At 49.7% G+C, this 22,195-nt stretch overlaps 1 protein-coding gene across 1 annotated transcript in view; it reads right to left on the bottom strand.

Annotated features, from left to right (window-relative positions):
* Nucleotides 1-22,195, bottom strand: part of ZC3H3 (zinc finger CCCH-type containing 3) — a 150,991-nt gene that overhangs the window by 17,508 nt on the left and 111,288 nt on the right. Inside the window, exons 7-9 of the mRNA XM_034062216.1 lie at nt 20,841-20,996; nt 17,359-17,428; nt 10,704-10,835 (exon numbers count right to left, since the gene is read on the bottom strand). Of these exons, the coding sequence (XP_033918107.1) occupies nt 10,704-10,835; nt 17,359-17,428; nt 20,841-20,996 (358 nt within the window). The remainder of the gene's footprint in view (nt 1-10,703; nt 10,836-17,358; nt 17,429-20,840; nt 20,997-22,195) is intronic.

Below are 22,195 nucleotides of genomic sequence, written 5' to 3'. Positions count from 1 at the left end.
GACAACAAACCATGTCCGACTAATCCCAGGGCCGTGTCCCCAGCTCAGGTTTCTTAATGGTTTTTCCATACCATTCCCTTCTCCCGTCCATCACCGCTGCTTCAGGGCTGGGATGGTGAAGCTGGGATCACCTCCCTGCTGGCCCCAGTGGCTGGAAAAGCCCTTCCTGTTTATTGACAGCAGGTCTTCTGCTCCTGCCCTGCGTGCCAGAGCAAACACGATGGGGTTGGGTTGCCGTTAAGGCTCTTTGCTGCTGTGTGTCAGCCGGGGTGAAGCTGAGTGGGGCTGTGGGACAGAGGGCAGGACCATAGCTGGGGCCATCTGATCCCTTCCACCTGTTGGGCTGGTAAATTACACCCCATGGGATCTCTGCCAGCCCACAGGTTGGACCATAAGAAGAGAGAAAAAGCCTCTGGTCCCTTAAACAAGACAACAGAAACCCCACAGCACCCCTAAGAAGCCATAGGGAGAAACCCCCTGGCTCCACTGGGTGGTAATGGGGATGCCATTATCCCACTGCTGCTGTGTCCATCCCAATCTCTGTGCCCTGGGCTTCCCCCCCAGCCTGACCAGCAGCAGTGCCCAGTGCTGGGATGGTGCCCAGTGGGAAGCCCCCATAGCTGGGACTCCATCGTGGCTGCCAAGGCAGCTTTGGGTGAAAGTCAAGGTGCTGTCAGTGACCCACAAAGACTTAAATGGCCCAAGGGGCCCTGACGCACATGTGGAGCAAGACGAGGAGGAGGAGGTTTGCAGGGCGCTGCCTTCTTTAGCATGGACCTGGCAAAGGAGGAGGCAGCTGGTAGAAGGTCCTGGGAATGACGTTAATGAACATTTTCCATGAACCAGCTTGGCAGGAGGCAGAGGAGGGTGGGAGGAAGGTGAAGCTGGGTTACTGGGCCGACCAACAACCACCCATTGACCTTACAGGAGGGGAATGAGAGGTCCCATTCAGGCCAGCATTCCCGGCTCCGCTCCACCAGCCGTTTGTTCAGGTTGAACTTCTCAAGTGTCTCCAGGCTTGTCTCATCCCCTGCTCGATTGTTGGTTTCCTAACACTTGTGCCAAGGGATCAGCAGATGGGTAAGAGATGGGAAAGTGCTGGAGCATCCTCCCATCTCTTTGGGCCCATGTACATCTCTCAATACATTGTGATGGGGATGAGACATGGAATCATGGAATGGTTTTGAAAAGGACCTTAAAGCTCATCCAGCTCCAACTCCCTGCCATGGGCAGGGACACCTTCCACTGGAGCAGGGTGCTCCAAGCCCCTGTGTCCAACCTGGCCTTGAATACTGCCAGGGATGGGGCAGCCACAGCTTCTCTGGGCACCCTGTGCCAGTGCCTCAGCACCCTCACAGTAAAGAGCTTCTGCCTTATCTCCAACCTGAACTTCCCCTGTTTCAGTCTGAACCCATCACCCCTTGTCCTGTCACTGCAGTCCCTGATGAAGAGTCCCTCTGCAGCATCCTTGTAGCCCCCTTCAGACACTGGAAGCTGCTTTGAGGTCTCCACGCAGCTTCTCTTCTCCAGGCTCAACAGCACCAACTTTCTCAGCCTGGCTCCATACAGGAGGTGCTCCAGCCCCTGCTCATCCTCGTGGCCTCCTCTGGACTTGCTCCAACAGCTCCATGTCCTTCTTATGTTGGGGACAAGCTCAAGCTCTCAAGCACTTAAGTGCTTTCTGTGTTTTTAAGGCTCTCTGCACATCCACGTTGTTCACCAGAGCTTTTGCAGGTGGTCCCATCTCCAAGCATCAGGATTAACTGACTGGATTGATGTCAGCCTGGTTTAACATCCCTCTTACCCACCACGTCTCGGTGGTAAGTGGCTGTTGGGAAGCTATTGCTGGAGGTGACCAAGCTGTTTCCTGATGCTGCTCTGATCTGACAGCCAGGAAATAGCTTTTTCCTGATGGCTTTCTTACAATTGGGTGCAGATGGAAGCAGCCTTACAAGGAATATTCCAGCTCCCTGTTGCTAAAATCTGGAGGACAAAACATCCAGACATCATCCAGCCTCTGAAATAATGATGGACACATTCAGCTCACACGTTATCCTAAGGAATCTGATTCAAAACAGGTTTCTGCTCTCAAAACAGAGTTTGGTGCCCTAGCAAAATGCTTGCAGGGAAGTAATGATTTCTAATGGTGTTCTCCAAATGTCTTCCAGGATTTGGGATACTAAATGCTCTCCAGGATCTGCCACAGAGCTGTAAATCCTCTCCCTTGGTGTTTGCAGGCAATAACGCAGCATTTGAGCTAAAGTACCTCTGGAACTGGATACAAAATGGGATGCTCTTTCTAAACTCAATGGGATCATCATCTTTAAGAAGCAACAAAATAGCTGAGAGTGACTGAAGCGGACAAGGAAAAGCCTTGTTCGTGCAGCATCCCTTCTTCCTGCATGCTCCAGCCCAAACAGAAATGCGCTAAGAGATGGGACCCTCTTTCACATCCTTTCTCCACCACCTCTTGCCAGATTCCTCTGAGTTGCCATCACTCTTTCCTCTCACCTTTCTTCCTGCTTTGGGCATGTTATTCCTCTGTAGTTGGAATTTGCCATGTAGCAAAATGATGTCCAAGAGCACTGTACCCTCCCACTGCTCATGGATGTGTGGCCACAGTAACAGTGGCCACAGCCTGGATTTTCCAGGCCTGGTTTTCTGGATCCAGGTCTGTGTCCTGGGTCAGCCTAGGCAAGAGTCACACAGCTCTGACAATGCTTGTAGATAGTGAAGCCAAGATATAAATGAAAGAAACAAGGCAAGCCAAGAGGAGGGAGGAAGAGCAGCCAGGGACACTGAGCAACTCAGCCCTACTCCAACCCCAAAGCATCCAGGACCAGTTGAGCCACCACAAAAGCAAAGCCACACACATGAGGGATCATCAAATCACACAATGGTTTGGGGTGGAAGGGACCCTTAAATCCAACCCCCTGCCATGGGCAGGAACACTTTCCACTATACCCTTGAGGGACATCACTTGTTACTGGTTTCTACTTGGACACTGACCCATTGACTATAACTATTTGGATGCAGCCATCCCAGAGGTGAATCCCCAAGCCAGCATTCACTATTGCATGGCAATGTCTGCAGCATTCAATCATTCCCTGAACTGCTTTGTTAAGGAACCCCATTTCCATCAGAAACCCTCCTAATCTCATCCATCACATCCCAAACCCATGATGGAGCCAGTATCACACTGACTGCAATTACCAACCCCAAATCATCACTGTTGAGGATGGAGCAAGCCAGATATCCCTTACAGTGTCATCTGCATCAAGGATGACAGGGAATCCATCACGTGCGTCAAGGAAGGTGTCACCCACTGTTCATGGGATGCAGCAATCGCCCAACAATGGAACAGATGGGAATGAAGGGAGATTCCAGTATGGGAAGCAAAGACAAAACCTGCTCTTCTTCACATTCATCTACAGACACTGGACTCTGCTTCATCAGTATATTCCCAATTTACAGCCATGATTCAGCAACTGATTTTCCCCTGGACTTCCTGATTTTCCTGTTTTGTGATGCACAGCCTTCTATGAAGATACTAAAGCACAAGAGAGAAATTCACAGACCAGTGTTTATCTAGGCACTATTATCAACTAGCCAAAGATATTAAGCAGTTTAAGTTTGCCCTGATAAGCACCATCTTTAATGTTCCATCTAAATGCTGCTGGAGATATTACACTTAAAGTAGCAATAAGAACCCTCATTATGCCATTACAGATTATGGTAAATAAGAGGCAACCAGAAACCCACAGAGATTTTCACCATTCTATGATTCTAAATGGGTAGGATTGGGAATGGAAGAAACCTGGTTCTTCTGCAGGCTACTGAGTGTTGTCAATCAAAAGCTTCCATCATCAGCATCAAAGCCAGCATTGCCCAGAGGGGATGCACAAGGACTCAATGTCTCAAGCAAGCCAAAAGGATGCACCTGGAGAGGTTATAGCCTGTTCCAATCCAGCTTGGTCACCATCTCATGAGCAGACCCGTTACCAAACCTACTCTATATTTTTGGGGTTTAAATAAAGATTTTACTTACTAATCAGTTTGTTGAGTGAACATTTCTGCTGTGCACTATAGGAAAAGCAAATGAAACCAAGCAGGCAACTCCAGCACCCAGAGAACATCTGTCAACCAGAGCCAAAATTAAACAACATAAAGTTGCTTTTGTAGTTGATTTTCATACAGCTGCAGTGGACTATAAAAGAGCTATCAAAGACAGTGCTCTCCATCAGCTATTTCTGAATGAGGGGAGAAGGTAAGTCACAAAATGCCTTATCACAGAGAAGCAGCTGCCCCACAGGAGTTATCTCCAGGGTCACCCAGACAAGCCTGCAGCTGGGACCATGGAATGGTTTGGGTTGGAAGGGACCTTAAAGCTCATCCAGTTCCAACCCCTGCCATGGGCAGGGACACCTTCCATAGAGCAGCTTGCTCCAAGCCCCTATGTCCAACCTGGCCTTGAACACTGCCAGGGATGGGGCAGACACAGCTTCTCTGGGCACCCTGTGCCAGCGCCTCAGCAACCTCACAGGGAACAGCTTCTGCCTAAGAGCTCATCTCAGTCTCCCCTCGGGCAGGTTCAAGCCATTCCCCTTGGCCTGTCCCTACAGGCCCTTGTCCCAAGCCCCTCTCCAGCTTTCCTGCAGCCCCTTTAGGCACTGGAGCTGCTCTCAGGTCTCCCCTTCATGCAGCAGAGGGGCAGGATCCCCTCCCTGAGCTGCTGCTCATGCTCTGGGGGTGCAGCCCAGCACATGTGGGGGTTCTGGGCTCAAGCACACACTGAAGATGGGTCATGGGGAGCTTCTCCTCACCCAACACCCCAAGTCCTTCTCCTCAGGGCTGCTCCATCCACTCTCTGTCCAGCCTGTAGTCGTGGGTCATCACTGAGATGAACAGAAAAGTTACATGTAAAATCATGCAAACCTTTCTCCTCTTCCTTTTGTCTGGGGAGCCCCGAGACTGCAGCCTTTCAACACTTAAAAGGGCCTGACAACAAAGATAGAGTCTTCTTACAATATCCTGTAGTGACAGGACAAGGGGGAGTGGTTCTAAACCGAAAGAGGGATGATTTACACTGGATATAAGGCAGATATAAGGCAGTTCTTCCCTGTGAAGGTGGTGGGACACTGACACAGGGTGCCCAGAGAAGCTGTGGCTGCCCCATCCCTGGCAGTGTTCAAGGCCAGGTTGGACACAGGGGCTTGGAGCAAGCTGCTTCAGGGGAAGGGGTCCCTGCCCGTGGCAGGAACTGGATGAACTTTAAGCTCCCTTCAACCCAACCAGTCTGGGATTCACTAAATGATCATTCACACTGATCTTCACCTCCCTGTGACAACAGATGAAGCAGAACAAGGACCCTTGGTGGTCACTCTCCACCATGAACAAAGCACTGGATAAACCCGAAAGACATTTAACTGTGAGCTGCTAACACAGCTCATGTGGCTTTGCCTGAAGAAGTGCTTTAAACTGAATGCATCAGACTCATGAAGTGAGTTTCTGGGGGGAACCTGTTACACTTCCACCAGCAAAGGAGAACGCAGCCAACCTGATGCATCATCAGCCCAGAGAAACACAAAGGAGAACAAGGCACCAGCAAAGAAGAAGTCCCCACATTTGAGTTTCCTACAGAAAACCCAAGCAGCTGCCACTGTGCAAACACCACATTCCAGCTGAGGGGGGGAAAGGATTTTCCCCAAGGAAGCCACACTTCCTCGAGCAGCACGTGCTAACCAGACCTGCCCTTGCTAACATGAGCTTTGCCAATACTTTACATGGATAAGGTGCAAATCAGAGCTCTGGGGAAAGGATGATGGGCAAGAAACTCATCAGGAATGATGGATTTCACCTCCTGTATGAAGACAGACTGAGAACATTGGGGCTGTTGAGCCTGGAGAAGCTGCATGGAGACCTCAGGGCAGCTTCCAGTGTCTGAAGGGGGCTACAAGGATGCTGGAGAGGGACTCTTCATCAGGGACTGCAGTGATAGAACAAAGGGTAACGGGTTAAAACTTAAATAGCAGAGGTTTAGATTGGATATAAGGAGGAATCTCTTTACTGTGAGGGTGGTGAGGTACTGGAATGGGTTGCCCAAGGGAGTGGTGAATGCTCCATCCCTGGCAGTGTTCAAGGCCAGGCTGGACGAAGCCTTGGGTGCCATGGTTTAGTGTGAGGTGTCCCTGCCCATGGCAGAGGGGTTGGAACTGGATGATCTTAAGGTCCTTTCCAACCCTAACTATTCTATGATTCTATGATTTTAGGAGACTGATGGGCAGGTCAACCATAAGCACCTCTGGTGTGATGGCATCAAAGCTTCACCATCAGGGATCAGGCAGGTTGTGCTGGGTGACGTCCCTGGGAGGGATGTGATGCTGACAAACACCGGAGCCCTTCTTAGCCATGATTTATTCCAGCACATCTCCTCGTGCCTTTGCACAGGAGCCTCGTTGTTTAAACTCCCTGCATCTCACTGCTTAACAGCTCCCACGGGGGAACAATTTACCCACAGGCTTCAAGGCAGCTGATGGAAACAATCTGAAGATAGGTATTTAATGCAGCACGCTCACTAATGTACACCATGGGGGACAAGCTTAGTTAATACAAACCCATTTCACAGATGCAGCAGTTAGAAGGGACCGGGCTGATGCATTTGCCTTTGCTCTGACACCTTGCAAGGGCTGGAGGATACCAGCACCAAACCCTACCCTAGGCGTGGTTCTTACAAATACAGTTTAATGCCCAATAAGTCATGTTTTGTGCCTGCAAAGCAAATCTCAAGGCATCTGCTCCTTGGGGTCATCTTTGGATATAGAATCATAGGATCATTTCGGTTGGAAAAGACCTTGAAGAGATCAAGTCCAACCACTAACCCAGCACTGCCAAAGCCATCACTAAACCATGGTGGCCCAATGACCACCAAACCATGTCCCCAAGTGCCACATCTACACGTCTGTTAAATAATGCAGATGGTTGTTGGAATTCCCAGGTCCAGGATCTCAGCCACACAGATTTCAGCCCATGGTTGGCATCCAAGTATTCCAACAGCAGTCCGATATCCAGTGTGCATTATCACCCAAAAGATCCTTTGGGCCAAGTATTTATTTCATATGAATTCATATTATTTAATATGAATTCATGTTATTTAATATTATTTCATATGAATTCATATTATTTAATATTATTTCATATGAATTCCTATTCTTTGGATATTATTTCAGGAGCCAAGAGTGGGTGCAGCAAGCAGAGCGGCTTGGCAGGGAAATAACAACCCAGACCCCATGCCCCAACCTGAGATGCAGACACAAGGACCCATATGGGAGGAAGAGTGAGGAAGCAAAGAGGAGCTTTTACCGTAGCTCAGCTCATTCAAACATCATTGGAAACCCCTCAGGAGCACCTGCAAGAAGCCCCATTTCCCCCTCTCTTCCCACTTCTCTCTTCAAGCTTCCTCCAGTGCAACTGACCAGCTCGGAGGGACCAGCTTTAACCAGCATGACCATGGGGTCAGGGAGCCCTAGGCAAGGCAGCAAGTTGATTTCTGTGGTGGGCATCACTTGATTGCTCTAGCTAAGACCCATCTGGTGCTGTGTTTAGAGATGACTGGAGCCACAGAGCTATTTGGAGCTGTATCTTTTGGAGCTTTGATCCTAAGGTCCTTTCCAACCCAAACCATTCTAAGATATTTCACCAACTGCTTCACCAAGCTGAACTTGCAGGTCCCTCCATTCCCTTTAGGAAGATGTGGTCCACAGGGACACACAAGGTGGAGAAACTGGGTGGAAAAACTCCCTAACAAACAAGAGAGGGAATGGTGAGAATGCTGGAGATCAAGGTCATAGCTCTGCTACCAGCTCCCTCTGGAAATGATCAGTAGTAGGGGTAACATAAACTGAAACAGGGGAAGTTCAGGTTGGAGATAAGGAAGAAGCTCTTCCCTGTGAGGGTGCTGAGGCGCTGGCACAGGGTGCCCAGAGAAGCTGTGGCTGCCCCATCCTTGTCCGTGTTCAAGGCCAGGTTGAATGGTGCTTGGAGCAACCTGCTCTAGTGTGAGGTATCCCTGCAGGGGTTGGAACCTTTATCCTCTACAGTCTCCATTCCTGAAAAAGGGACTTGGGAATGCAAAGTTAAAACTTTCTCACTTGATTCTAAGCACCTTATGAAGCCTGAGTGCATCGGTCCCAGCATCATTTGTACAAAGAGCTCACACAGTTGGAATTAGAGCCCATAGGATGGGTCAAAGGCCAGCTCAACTTGGCCTCAGCACCCTGTAAGACATTCTAGAAAGTACTTAAAAAGCAACACTGCAACGACACATCATAAATTATGGATAATAATGGACATTTTTGATGAAGGTCTGATAGAAACCAGGAATGGTGCTGCCCTGGGGGAGCACAAAGAGGAAAACACAACTGGGAGTAGAGCCCAATGTGCCAAAGCCCAACTCAACACCTAAACTTATTACTGCCCTGGGTTTATCCGCCAAGGATGCTACTCCGGTAACAGACACCTTTGCTATCCATGAATTTCTGGTTCAAACCCTATGCAGACAGCTCTCCCCATTCCTTGGATGGGAAAAAGCAGAACAAGAGGAGATTTACTCCCACCCTCAATTATTCATAAGGAAAGGGAGGGCGCATCTTTAACAAGCCATCGTTTTATGAAGCCAGGTTCACATTTTCACTTGATTCAGTAGAATCTGATCAACTCTCCGGGGTCCATTTGAGGACTTTCTACTTGGAGGCAAAAGGCACCGACTCAGCACTTTCCTTATGTTATTTAGAGAATAAAATTAACCCTTAATGGCCCACGCTGGGATTTCTGCTCCCCCAGTTAAATATGGCCCGCTCAGCAATTTCTCCCCATCTATAATTACAGGCTGCTATCCATCATGTGGAGGAGAATGCTTCCCTGACACTCCAAAAGTGACACTGTAAGCACTTTCCCTAATAGAATAAATATTCTAAATATCTCTTTGATATTTTCATTTAAATTGGAATAGTTGAGGAAATAATTGGAGGGATCCTGCCTGTGTGGTTGGGGCTGTGCTGGAGGGAGGTGATGCTGCCTGTGTTTTCCTTTGCAGGAAGTGTTTCTCCTGCACACAGTCTCCTCCACAGGCTGTCACAGAAAGTCATTAGGCACAGGGTAATGTATGAGTGTTTCCCACCACTGCTGCTTTGCTTAAAGCTCTCACTTTGGGGTTTTATCCCTTCCTTTTACCTGGTTTTCGTACTTTTAGTGGGTTCTCCTTGGGAAAGATTCATGGAATTGAGTTGGAAGGAACCTTAAAGCTCATCCAGTTCCAACCCCTGCCATGGGCAGGGACCCCTTCCACTGGAGCAGGGTGCTCCAAGTCCTGTGTCCAACCTGGCCTTAAACATTGCCACAGATGGGGCAGCCACAGCTTCTCTGGGCACCCTGTGCCAGCGCCTCAGCACCCTCACAGGGAACAGCTTCTGCCTAAGAGCTCAGCTCAGTCTCCCCTTGGGCAGGTTCAAGCCATTCCCCTCGGCCTATCCCTACAGACCCTTGTCCCAAGCCCCTCTCCAGCTTTCCTGCAGCCCCTTTAGGCACTGGAGCTGCTCTCAGGTCTCCCCTTCAGGAGCCTTCTCTTGTCCAGGCTGCCCCAGCCCAGCTCTCTCAGCCTGGCTCCAGAGCAGAGCTGCTCCAGCCCTCACAGCATCTCCGTGGCCCTTGGAAGGATGAGTTTACTTCCAAAAGGCACCATCCACCACTGCATTTGGTTTCTAGGACAGCCTGGTGACTGCATGATGACACCACAGCAATGGGTGCTGAGCACCCATAGCTTCATTTTTTGGCTTGAACTTCTGTAAACAAGAGCTACAGGGATGAGGAAAAGGAGAAGAGCCCTTCAGGCTCCAGCCCAGAGCAGCACATGGATCCATGCATCCAAATGTGCATCCCAGCAACTTCCCTGGTAAAAAGCAGCTGAAATCACAGGGGAGTTAGAAACCACCATGAGCAGCAAGTCTAAGCAAAACCATGCCCTGCTCCATGAAAGCTGCTCTCTTTCAGGCTCTGTGCATCATGCAGAGTACCATAAGCTGACAGACAAGGTTACAAGTCTATGCAGGGTGCACATTAAGTCCATGGAGGACTTCAAAGCATTGATGTAAATAAACCAGAGGACCCTCAGAACCTGGAGGACCATAAAGCCCCCAGGTAGATAACCAGGCAGAGACTGAGGTTCAGTTGCTGGAGGCTCGGTGAGGAGGGGTGATCTTGCTGCTAAGACTGAGCCACAAGATCTAAGGCTCAAGTTTTAACCTATCACAGAGCCAGAGTGCAGAATAAGCATTAACATCTGTGGGTTTAGGATGCAAAACAGGGATGCAGAAGCCTCTTCCTTCCCTTCTCATCTATTTCACTGAGCAGTTCCCAGGACAGGGACTATTGGTTCAGGCACCGGTACACATGGACAACGCTAGGGAGGCTCTTCCCAAGGAAACACCAGCACAGTATTTGCAAGCTGCAGCCTTTGATTTGTTTCCTTCTTTTTCTCCCTGCCCATAACCCTTTAGGAAGGCACAGGACTGCTGTTCATCACATCCAGGTATTCAGCAGCTTCCAGCTCTATGGCTCCCTTCGGTGCTGTAGCTCGTACGGAAAAGCAGCTTGTGGCTTCAGCACAGGAGCATCCATCCAGGAACCCCAAGAGCTGGTTCGCTCCTTACCTTTTCTCCCATGGGACAATAGCCTTTGAGGAAATCCTGGCACACTTCTGCCTTCCTGGACACGTAGACGTGGCTGTAGGGGCAGTTGCTGTTGCTGCAGATCCCCTTCAAGAAGTAGGAGCACACTGGCATCTGCAAGGGCAGAGGATGAGAAACCCGGTCAGAGCTACCCCCAGTTCATGATTAGGAACCATTCCAACACCCAGAACTGAAATAAAACAGTGCCATGTGTAAAGCAAATACATTCTTTTTGCCATGCATTGATCCCAGAGGAATTTTTAGCCTTTCTATTGGTCTTGATACAACACAGACCCTTAACATTACATGGTCCCAGCGTATATGTACACAGGGGATGAACACGCTCGCCTTAGCATCCTTCAGGATGTTGGAGAGAGGGTGAAAGATATGAAACTGGCACCAGAAAGGAAACTTCCCTCTGTAGAGCACAAGGAAACGATGGGGGAATGGTAATAAACCCTGTTATCATGAGGATGCATAGAGCAGGTACATCTGCTGCTGATACTCTCCCAACTACCCTTGAAGAGCAGGAGTGGCTGCGGCCAGGTCTCCTTGCTGGCAATACGCATTAAGCCAAACTCACTGTTGCATGGCTGAGGATGGAGAACACCCTTCCCAAGGGATGATGCAGTGGCTGTGACAGGAACAGCAGTGCAGGGCTCACACCAGCTTGGCTGCACTCTCTCACAGCAGGTTAATCATAGAATCATGGAATGGTTTGGGTTGGAAAAGACCGTAAGATCATTGAGTTCCAACCCCTGCCATGGGCAGGGACACCTTCCACTGAAGCAGGGTGCTCCAAGCCCCTGTGTCCAACCTGGCCTTGAACACTGCCAGGGATGGGGCAGCCACAGCTTCTCTGGGCACCCTGTGCCAGCACCTCAGCACCCTCACAGGGAACAGCTTCTGCCTTATATCCAAGCTGAACTTCCCCTGTTTCACTCTGAACCCATCACCCCTTGTCCTGTCACTGCAGTCCCTGATGAAGAGTCCCTCTCCAGCATCCCTGTAGCCCCCTTCAGACACTGGAAGCTGCTCTGAGGTCTCCACACAGCTTCTCTTCTCCAGGCTCAACAGCCCCAGTGTTCTCAGCCTGGCTCCATACAGGAGGAGCTCCAGCCCCTGATCATCCTCGTGATCTCTGCACTTGCTCCAAGAGCTCCATGTCCTTCTGATGTTGGGGACATCAACCTGTAGCTGTGCCTGGGATTGCCCCAACCCAGGCGCAGGATCTTGCTCTTTGCTTATTAGACTTGCTCTGCCCAATGCAAAGGCCAAACCAGCATCCTGGGGGTGCCCCCTCTATTTGGTGATTCCTTTGATATGGAGCTCCTGCCGGGTGCAGAGGATGTGGTTAGAGAAAGGTACCCAAAGGTGAGTCCTAGCACAGGGGAAGTGTTTCTACCTCTATGAGTATTTTGGGGGGGGCTGCATCACACCAAGTACTGCAAGTGATGTGATGATGCCTGTCCGTGTGTGCTGCAGGAACAATGCTCCAGGTGGGATGCTCCAGGAAGGATGCTCCAGGAGGGAGGTAAAGGAGGAGGAGACCCTGGCATCCTGCTGCAAGCAGTCAAGGAAGAGAGTGGTTGGATAGACGGAGCAAAGCCCTTCTCCTGAAGCCTTAGCATCACAACAGCCGACGTGGATAACAAAAGCAACCGAGGAAAGATCCTCCTCATCCTCCAAGCACAAACTTCACCTTCTGCCAGCTGTTACAATTAAAAACAGATTACCAGCCTGCTGTGATATCCCAGCATCTTTAACTCACCAGCTACCACAAGTTCCCAACCCTACAAGGCAGCTGCCGACGGGATCATGCGCTTCCCAAAGCCATCGCGATGGTCCAGCTCCTCCTGTTTAATCCCTTGCTGCTCACCTACATGCGGGATTCCCTTCCTGCTCGGTCCTGCATCCCTCCCTCTGCTCACTGGTAGCATCTCAGTCCTGGCAGTTTGAGCAGCCCCAAACTAATATTTACAATCCTGCAATGAGCCCAATGGAGGCTATCCAGAAACAATCCCTTTTTCCCTGAAGGGCACATTAGGTTTTGAACTCATTTGGTTCATTCCAAGCAAAGAGAGCTCGAGAGGGAAGCCGAGAGGAAAGAAAACAAAGGGTGCTTTAAAAGAGAAGAGTTTATTTTTAATTGTCTTTTAACTGCAGGCATTAACATAAAGGACAGGGCTCGGGGGCTATCTGGGTTTGGTGCTGGTGGTGTGACCGTAAATGATTCCCTTAATGTAGTTTTTGATCTAGAGCCCAAATTAGCTCTAATAAAAAGGGGTAATAAAGGCAGCTCTGCTACAAACCTCAACTCCTCCTCGCTGTCAAGCCCGAGCCATTATCAAGAGGAAGCAGCACTCTCATTTCAATTAACCTTGTTTGCACCCCACTACGTCCACACAAATAACAATAACATTAATTCAAGGCAGTGGTGCGGGGCGTCCGTATTAGACAGCTTTTGACTCCGAACACGCTTTGGAGGCAGCAGCTAATGAACCCGAAACTCCACGTGAAGCTCCAAATTGCTCACAACAGAGTTTTGAAGCTCTATTAGGGAGAAAAATGCTGATTCTTTGCGAGTTCCTCAAGGGGAAAAGCTGTTGTAGCAGCAGCGGGCGGGTGCCCCAGTCTTAGCCTCTCGCTAACCTTCACTCACAAACCCATTCATTCACATTTACTGGTGGCTCTCAATCACTGGGAGGTGCTGGTGGATCAGCCCCGTCACAGAGAAATCCCCTTTGCCCGAGGAAGTGGTGAATGCTCCGTTTGGAGCGAGTCCAGAGGAGGCCATGAGGATGCTCAGGGCCTGGAGCAGCTCCTGTATGGAGCCAGGCTGAGAACATTGGGGCTGTTGAGCCTGGAGAAGAGAAGCTGCGTGGAGACCTCAGAGCAGCTTCCAGTGTCTGCAGGGGGCCTACAGGGATGCTGGGGATGGACTCTTCATCAGGAACTGCAGTGACAGGACAAGGGGTGATGGGTTCAGACTGAAATGGGAAGTTCAGGTTGGAGATAAGGAAGTTCTTTACTGTGAGGGTGCTGAGGCGCTGGCACAGGGTGCCCAGAGAAGCTGTGTCTGCCCCATCCCTGGCAGTGTTCAAGGCCAGGTTGGACACAGGGGCTTGGAGCAGCTGCTCCAGTGGAAGGTGTCCCTGCCTGTGGCAGCGGTTGGAGCTGGATGATCTTAAGTTCCTTCCCAACCCAAAGCATTCTGTGATTCTATGACCACTCTGACGGATGCTGAGGGCTCTGCCCTGCATCCTCTGTGGAGCACAGTTCCACAACCATTAGCTTTCCCTCTCCTCCAGGCTGCTTCTTCCACTGCCAGAGGGACAGTTTGGATTTTGAAAGCATCTGCAAAGCTTTGTGCCCATCTGGAGCACCCTCATATGCCAGAGACCATCCTCTGCTTGGAACAAGGATGGGGAAAAGGAAGTATGGTAAAGCCGAACTCATGCAGCTTTCCCATAGAAAACAAAGGAATTGTCCCCATTTTTCATCAGGGAAACTGAGGCGTGGAATCATCCCAAGGTTGAGCAAAAGTTTTGTCCTCAAATCAATAGCTAAGCCCTGCAAGACCTTGGTCCTTCACCTTGTGGACTGGATACAGGGCTGCATCACCAGGGACTTCCCACTGAGGTGGGATACACAATAACCTGAAGGAGGAGGTTGTGGGGTGTCCCCCCGATAACCATGGTCAACTAATGGAGCATCAGCAGAACTGGGAACCCCCCAAGCCCCAACTGACACCACATCACCATTAACCACCAGAACAGTACCACTCAGCACATTAAACCCCCAACTCAGCCAAAACCAAGCCACCGTTCCAATCCCTCATCCCAAGAAGAGGTGGGATCAACTCCCAGAACATGGAAGGAGGATGGGAAACACGGTATTATCTCTCCTGAACAACTTCACCTGCCTTTCTCCTCTGCTGATAAATGATGCTAACACCACCTTTGCTAGCGATCACCCGGGTTAACAGGGAGACCAGGAGCCGAAGAGCAAAGCGGCTGCTCGCTTTGGGTAGCAGCATCCCCGCAGCCATAAATCACCCTGAAACAAGCTTGAACTCCTCAGAAGAGGCTGTTTCTCTTCCAGGCTGTGCTGATGACAAGGTGGTGAGTGGAGAGACCCCTGAACCATCCCTCATCCTCCTTCACTCAGGTGAAAAGAGCCATAGAATCACAGACTGGATGGCCTTGAACCAGGGATGGGGCACCCTCACAGGGAACAGCTTCTGCCTAAGAGCTCAGCTCAGTCTCCCCTCAGGCAGGTCCAAGCCATTCCCCTTGCCCTGTCCCTACAGGCCCTTGTCCAAAGCCCTTCTCCAGGTTTCTTGTAGCCCCTTGAGGCACTGGGAGCTGCTTTAAGCTCTCCCTGGAGCCTTCTCCAGGCTGAATAAGAAGTCGCTGGCCCCATATTCACTCCCAACTGGATACAGCAACAGCCAGTCCCTTTGCAAAGCTTACTTCTTTCCTGGCTTCTTTATTTCTGCAGTCTAACTATCTGTTATAGGAAAGGAAAAAAGCGAACTGGCCTTTTTCCCTTCTATCAATTCTCATCCCCATCCCTCCTCTGACATGCCACGAGGCAGGGAGTACAGCTGTCCCCAGCCTACCTTCTCTATTTTATATACTCGTGATTAAGTGACTCTGAAGAGAAATACATGTAAAAACCATCTGGTGCTTTGTGGCTGGTTCAGAGCAGCTCTGCTCACTGCCAGGATAACTTATGAGCTCCCTGCTGACAGGGAACGTGCCTCAGGCAAACGGAGGGAACAGAAGACAAGCGCTGTTGGAGAAGGTGTTGTCCCAGACCCTGATGAGACCTCATGTCCCATGGGATAAATCCTTTACAGGTGACTAATTGCACTGTAATTACCCCATCCTTATAGTTGCAATGTGATTGCTCCATCCCTGGCAGTGTTCAGGGCAAGGCTGGATGTGGCTTGGAGCACCTTGCTCTAGTGTAAGGTGTCCTTGCCTGTGATAGGGGGTTGGAACTGGATGAGCATTAAGGTCCCTTCCAACACAAATCATTGTATTATTCTATTATCTCCATAATGCTGTGGATGGTGAATGGAGGATGGTGATGTCTGAGAGTGGGGAGAAGAAGGTGTTATAATGACAGTTCAGAGGGCACAGGTTAAATAACCCAAAGTGTGAGTAATTCAAAGCAGCACTTCCAGATCCAGGCGAGCTCCAGTCCCTGCCATGCCCCAGTCTCACCTATGAAAGCTCTTACAAATGACACCAGAAATACAGCCAAGGGAGGCTACAGACTCCTTGAGTGACACAATGAAGGGCTGAGCCTTACAGGTTTCTCTGGGTAAACTGGTTTTTGTTTGCATCCTGCTTTCTGGCCCTGCAGAGAAGGACTTGGAGGTGTTCATCAATGAGAAACTTAACATGAGCTGGCTTCAGTGTGCTCACAGCCCAAAAAATCAACTGTATCTTGGGCTGCATCAAAAGGAGCATGGCCAGCAGGTCAAAGGAGGTGATCCTGCCTCTCTACTCTGCTCTTGTGAGACCTCACCTGGAGCATTGTGTGCAGTTCTGGTGTCTTCAACATAAAAAGGACACGGAACTGTTGGAACAAGTCCAGAGGAGGCCATGAGGATGCTCTGGGGCTGGAGCACCTCTTGTATGGAGCCAGGCTGAGAAAGTTGGGGCTGTTCAGTCTGGAGAAGAGAAGGCTGCGTGGAGACCTCATAGACCCCCCCTTCCTGAAGGGGGCCTACAGGGATGCTGGAGAGGGACTATTCATTAGGGACTCTACTGATAGCACAAGGGGTAACGGGTTGAAACTTAAACAGCAGAAGTTTAGATTGGATATAAGGAAGAAATTCTTTACTGTGAGGGTGCTGAGGCACTGGAATGGGTTGCCCAGGGAGCTTGTGAATGCTCCATCCCTGGCAGTGTTCAAGGCCAGGTTGGATGAAGCCTTGGGTGATATGGTTTAATGTGAGGCGTCCCTGCCCATGGCAGGGGGGTTGGAACTACATGATCTTAAGGTTCTTTTCAACCCTAACTATTCTATGATTCTGTGATTCTAAATGCTGTTCCTGTGCTCCTTCTCTTGTATACTTGATGTTTAAACACATGTTACCCAGCACAAGTGCTCCGGTTTCCAATCTGCTGCTTAATGCATCCATGTATAACACTCACGTATCAATGCACAGCATGCATTCATGTATTCAACCACCATGCCAGTTGAAGAGACCCTCTTTGCTCTCACAACCCCATCACAGAATCATAGAATGGCTTGGATTAGAAAGGATCATCCAGTTCCAACCCCCCTGCCACAGGCAGGGACACCTTCCACTGGAGCAGGGTGCTCCAAGCCCCTGTGTCCAACCTGGCCTTGAACACTGCCAGGGATGGGGCAGCCACAGCTTCTCTGGGCCTCACAGCACCCTCACAGGGAAGAACTTCCTTATCTCCAACCTGAACTTCCCCTGTTTCAGTTTGAACCCATCACCCCTTGTCCCATCACTACAGTCCCTGATGAAGATTCCATCATGAGCCTGAACAGTGTGGCAAGCAAACTCAATGAGGTGGACTTCCCTACAACCACCAGTGTTTGCTCACTCATAGAGCCACACCACGCTCCTTGGGAAGCCCATACAGACCTTGTCTTTGGACACCTTGTGGGAAAAGGAACAGGTCCCATCCGTCTTCTTGCAAGTGCCACGGAGAAACCTGTAGAGACACCAAAAGGAGAGGGCTGAGCACGAGATGGATCACAAAACACGTGGTTTTAAACACCAAGCATCTGCCTTGTCCCATTGCCAGGTGTACCCAAGGCCACAAATACAGCTGCTGCCAAGGTTGCTGTTAAAGCCCATTTCATGCCCTAAAATGCTAAAGGTCCTTCTTGTTGGAAGAGCAGTCGATGCTTCCTGATAGATTTTGTTCTTTCATTGTATTTGATAGCTCATTTGTAAGTAGAACAAGGCCAAAGGTTCAGACTTGATGCTCTCAGAAGGAGAAAGGTTCTTCCTAGAGCCCTGATGACACCAGATGCTACATAAACCACAAGGAGGACCTCCAAGTGTGTGTGGCCAGCAGCCAGGAGGTGAAGAGACAGGGACACAACTAAGATCCCAAAGGACATGAGGATGTTTGGACTCAGAAGTTTTTCTGAGCTCCCAATAAGTACACGTTATCATGGGGAGAGTGATTGCCTGAACCCCCTAAAGGAGACCCCAGGGGTATGGTAGGTTGTGGAGCACAGAATATGCTTTATTTATGAATCTGGGCAAATTTAGAGATGAGCATGGAGAAATTCATTAAAAATCAAATAAAACTGACTTGAACAAAGTATAAATGGGAACGTAGAGATGGGAAAGAGAGCTGGATGGCAATAAGGTTTGCAGGCTGTGATCACAGCATGGCTACGTACACCTCCTCGAAACATCCAGGTCTGCAAGTGAAAGGACACCTTAAATCAAAAGCAGACTGAGAAAAATAAGAGATGATAATGTCAAACTAAAGAAGAGAGATGGAGCTGGGAGGCACCAGGGTAAGGAGACAAAGGACTGGGAGAAAATCACTGTTGTCCTCTCGAGATCCACTGAAATGGGGCAGGATGGAGACTCAGAAGACCTCAAGGTCCAGGAATTCCTGAAGTATGCAAGGAACACAGCCCAAAAGCAGCCTTGGTCACCAACATAAGAAGAAAAAGGGATTCTGAAAGAGGGGTGATTTAGATTAGACATTAGTTCTTCACTATGAGGGTGGTGGGACACTGATGGAGGTTGAACAGGGAAGTTGTGGCTGTCCTGTCCCTGGTAGTGTTCAAGGCCAGGCTGGACAGGGCTTGGAGCAAGCTGTTCTAGTGGAAGGTGTCCCTGCCTGTGGCAGGGGTTGGAACTGGATGATTTTTAAGGTCCTTGCCAACCCAAACCATTCCATGATTCAAAGTGAGGACTCAGTATCTGGCATCCATTGTCCTCTGTCACCAGAAGTAATCGTGACCAGAGAGCTGCGCCATAACCATCTCCATGCTCATGAGGATGTGTAATAAGAGAATAAGAAACCAGTTAAAAACCCAATAATCACCTTTCCCTCCTCTATGATCTCCCATTGAGCTTTGTGCAACCTCCAAATGATTCCAGCATGGGAGCAATTGCACAGAGAAATGATTCAAGATGATCAGTAGAGTTGGCTTTTACTCACTTTTTAAATGACACAGAATGTAAGTGTTGGGCAGGAATAATGAGCTGGCACCATGGATCAGCTCTCCCATAATATATTATCAAGCCTTGTAGCTGCACAGAGACACAGGCTGAAGGATTCAAACCTGTTGCATGGATCTGAGAAGGGCTGCTAGAAATCACCTAGTGCATGGTCAGTGCAGGCCCTTAAGTCACTCACATCTGCACTGCTCCAGCATCTGCATCAGGTATTACCCAAGACTCAAAATCATTCATGTTAGATGGTCTCTTTGAGAACTGGCCGTTTGGTTTAGGTTCTGCATTCCACCTGGCAACCCCTGATGGCATCCTCAACCTCAGAGCAGTGAGTACATCACTAAGGACAACTATTCTAATTAATAACTTTCTATATGATTTTATTGCTAATTCTTAAAACACTACTCTGAGTTTTGAATAATTTTAGAGCTTCTGGACTATGCTATGGAAGGTTACTTAAAGGTGTTGGTGACAGGACATGGAGCTGTTGGAGCAAGTGCAGAGGAGGCCACGAGGATGCTCAGGGGCTGGAGCAGCTCCTGTATGGATCCAGGCTGAGAACATTGAGGCTGTTGAGCCTGGAGAAGAGAAGCTGCGTGGAGACCTCAGAGCAGCTTCCAGTGTGTGAAGGGGGCTACAAGGATGCTGGAGAGGGACTCTTCATCAGGGACTGTAGTGATAGGACAAGGGGTGATGGGTTAAAACTCAAACAGTGGAGGTTTAGATTGGATATAAGGAAGAAGTTCTTTACTGTGAGGATGCTGAGGCACTGGAATGGGTTGCCCAGGGAAGTTGTGAATATCCCTGGCAGTGTTCAAGGTCTGACTGGACAGAGACTTGGGTGACGTGGTCTAGTGCGAGGTGTTCCTGCCCATGGCATGGGTTGGAACTGGATGATCTTAAGGTCCTTTCCAACCATAACCATTGAATGAATGCATGAATGGTATCCATCTCCAAGATGTGAAATAATTTCTGTAATCCCTAAAGGCTGCGCAGAACAACCAAACTGTGTGTATTTAACCTGGAGGCTGGTGGTGTGTTGCTTTATTGGCATTAATACATGTAAAATGATGGGTAAATTTAGGGTAAAATTACCGGAAAAGATTGAATAAACCATCATTCTCCAATCTGGGAAGTTTGGACAGAGAAGGGAGAACTACATGGTTGTAACTGGTGCCTAGAAGGTGATCAGTCCTTCTCAAGGACTATCAGTGAGGAGGAACTCAGCACAGTAGTTGAGCAGTCAGTTGAGGAATCACTTTCCATGCAGTCCATAATTCAGTTGTGCAACCCACTGCCATAAATACCATGTGTTAAAGAAAGGACAAAGAACTATGAACTATTACATGACGATGGTTTCGTAGCAACCTTTAGCAATTGAAAGACAAACCTTAGCAAGGCTGCAGAACTTCACTGCCAGAAGCTCTAGTGCCAGCAAAGAGAAAGAGCCCTTCTCTGTGTACCTCAGCCTGTCCTCCTATAGGTACCTGCCAACCCAAGTGTTGGGTATACCCTAGGCTTGACCCAGAGCAGCTATCCTCATGGTCTTACATCTCCATTATCAGATTGTTTCCCCAAGGAATATCACAGATAATGGCCTCAAGCTGCACCTGGGGAGGTTTAGACTGGAGATTAGGGACAATTCCTTCCCCACAGGGTGCTCAGGCATTGGAACAGGCTTCCCAGGGCAGGGCTGGAGTCACCAGCCCTGGAAGTGTTCACACACCGTGGAAATGAGGTTCTCAGTGCCATGGGTTAGTGGTGGCCTTGGCAGTGCTGGGGAAGGGTTGGACTGGATGAGCTTAAAGGGCTTTTCCAACCTGGCTGATTCCATGGCTCTGTGAGCAAGCACCAAGGCCAAGCAATGGCTTAGTCTACAATGATTGATCAAAGCATGATGTTGGTGTGTCCAACCATACCTGGTGCAGACGGCCACCTTGTCTGGATCATGGATGTAAGGGCAGCTGTCCCCACGGTTACACTTGCCGAAGCGGTTGTAGTACATACAGTATTCCTTCTTCTTTTTCTTCTGCTTGGCTTGACGGATGATGGCCAAACTCCGCTGAACAGCACGGCTGAACAGGAAAGAGAGACAGGGTCAGGTAACGTGTTCAGCTTCAACACAACAATGACACAGAGAAGACACTTCAACAACACAGAGGAGCCCAAGTTCACTTTGAAGAAAGAGTGAGATACTCAGGAAGTTCCTGCTGGGCCATAAGCTGTTAGATCTTATATTCAGCCAACTTTGCCATGGAGCATGAGCAGCAGGTTAGGGAAGGGACTCTCCCCCTCTGATGCACCCTGGGGAGACCCCTCCTGCAGCCCTGATCCAGCTCTGGGGCAGCAGCACAAGAGGGACGTGGAGCTGTTGGAGCGAGGCCAGAGGAGGCCATGGAGATGCTGCGAGGGCTGGAGCAGCTCTGCTCTGGAGCCAGGCTGAGAGAGCTGGCCTGAGGCAGCCTAGACAAGAGAAGGCTCCTGAAGGGGAGACCTGAGAGCAGCTCCAGTGCCTAAAGGGGCTGCAGGAAACGTGGAGAGGGGCTTGGGACAAGGGCCTGTAGGGACAGGCCAAGGGAAATAGCTTGAACCTGCCCAAGGGGAGACTGAGATGAGCTCTTAGGCAGAAGCTGTTCCCTGTGAGGATGCTGAGGCGCTGGCACAGGGTGCCCAGAGAAGCTGTGGCTGCCCCATCCCTGGCAGTGTTCAAGGCCAGGTTGGACACAGGGACTTGGAGCACCCTGCTCCAGTGGAAGGTGTCCCTGCCCATGCAGGGGTTGGGTTCTTTGAAGCAGGAGGAAGGACAGCATCTCCAGAGACCCCTTCCCACCTCCATAACCATTATTCTCTCCTATGATTCTATGAGCATGGAAAGAGCTTCCCAAAGTTCTGCGGAACACCGTGAGGCAAACCCCATCTTCTCCCATGCTGGTTCCATGCAGCATGGGATGCAAACATCAAGCAACTTTGAGGGCACTTCTGCACGTGTCCCTGCAAACTGACCTGCTGCTATTCAAGTCCTTTAAGTGGCAAACAGCCTACATGACAGCCAGTGGAACACGGGGTTAATACCAAGTACCAGAAGAAGTCGCTGTTAATTGCCAGGGACCACTAGAAGATCCTGAAGGATATCAGATGTGCTTAGCACACGTTTTCCATAAGCTTCCAGCTGGAGAGGTAATTACCCAGCAGCTATAGAGAGGCATGACACCAGGAGGAAGAGGGGAAGTGATGAGATCAGGGTAAATGCAACACCAGAGAGCAGATTTGCTCT

This window comes from Melopsittacus undulatus, chromosome 1 (genome assembly GCF_012275295.1).
Source record: "Melopsittacus undulatus isolate bMelUnd1 chromosome 1, bMelUnd1.mat.Z, whole genome shotgun sequence".
NCBI lineage: Eukaryota > Metazoa > Chordata > Aves > Psittaciformes > Psittaculidae > Melopsittacus > Melopsittacus undulatus.
This window is presented reverse-complemented; position numbering and strand designations above follow the sequence as displayed.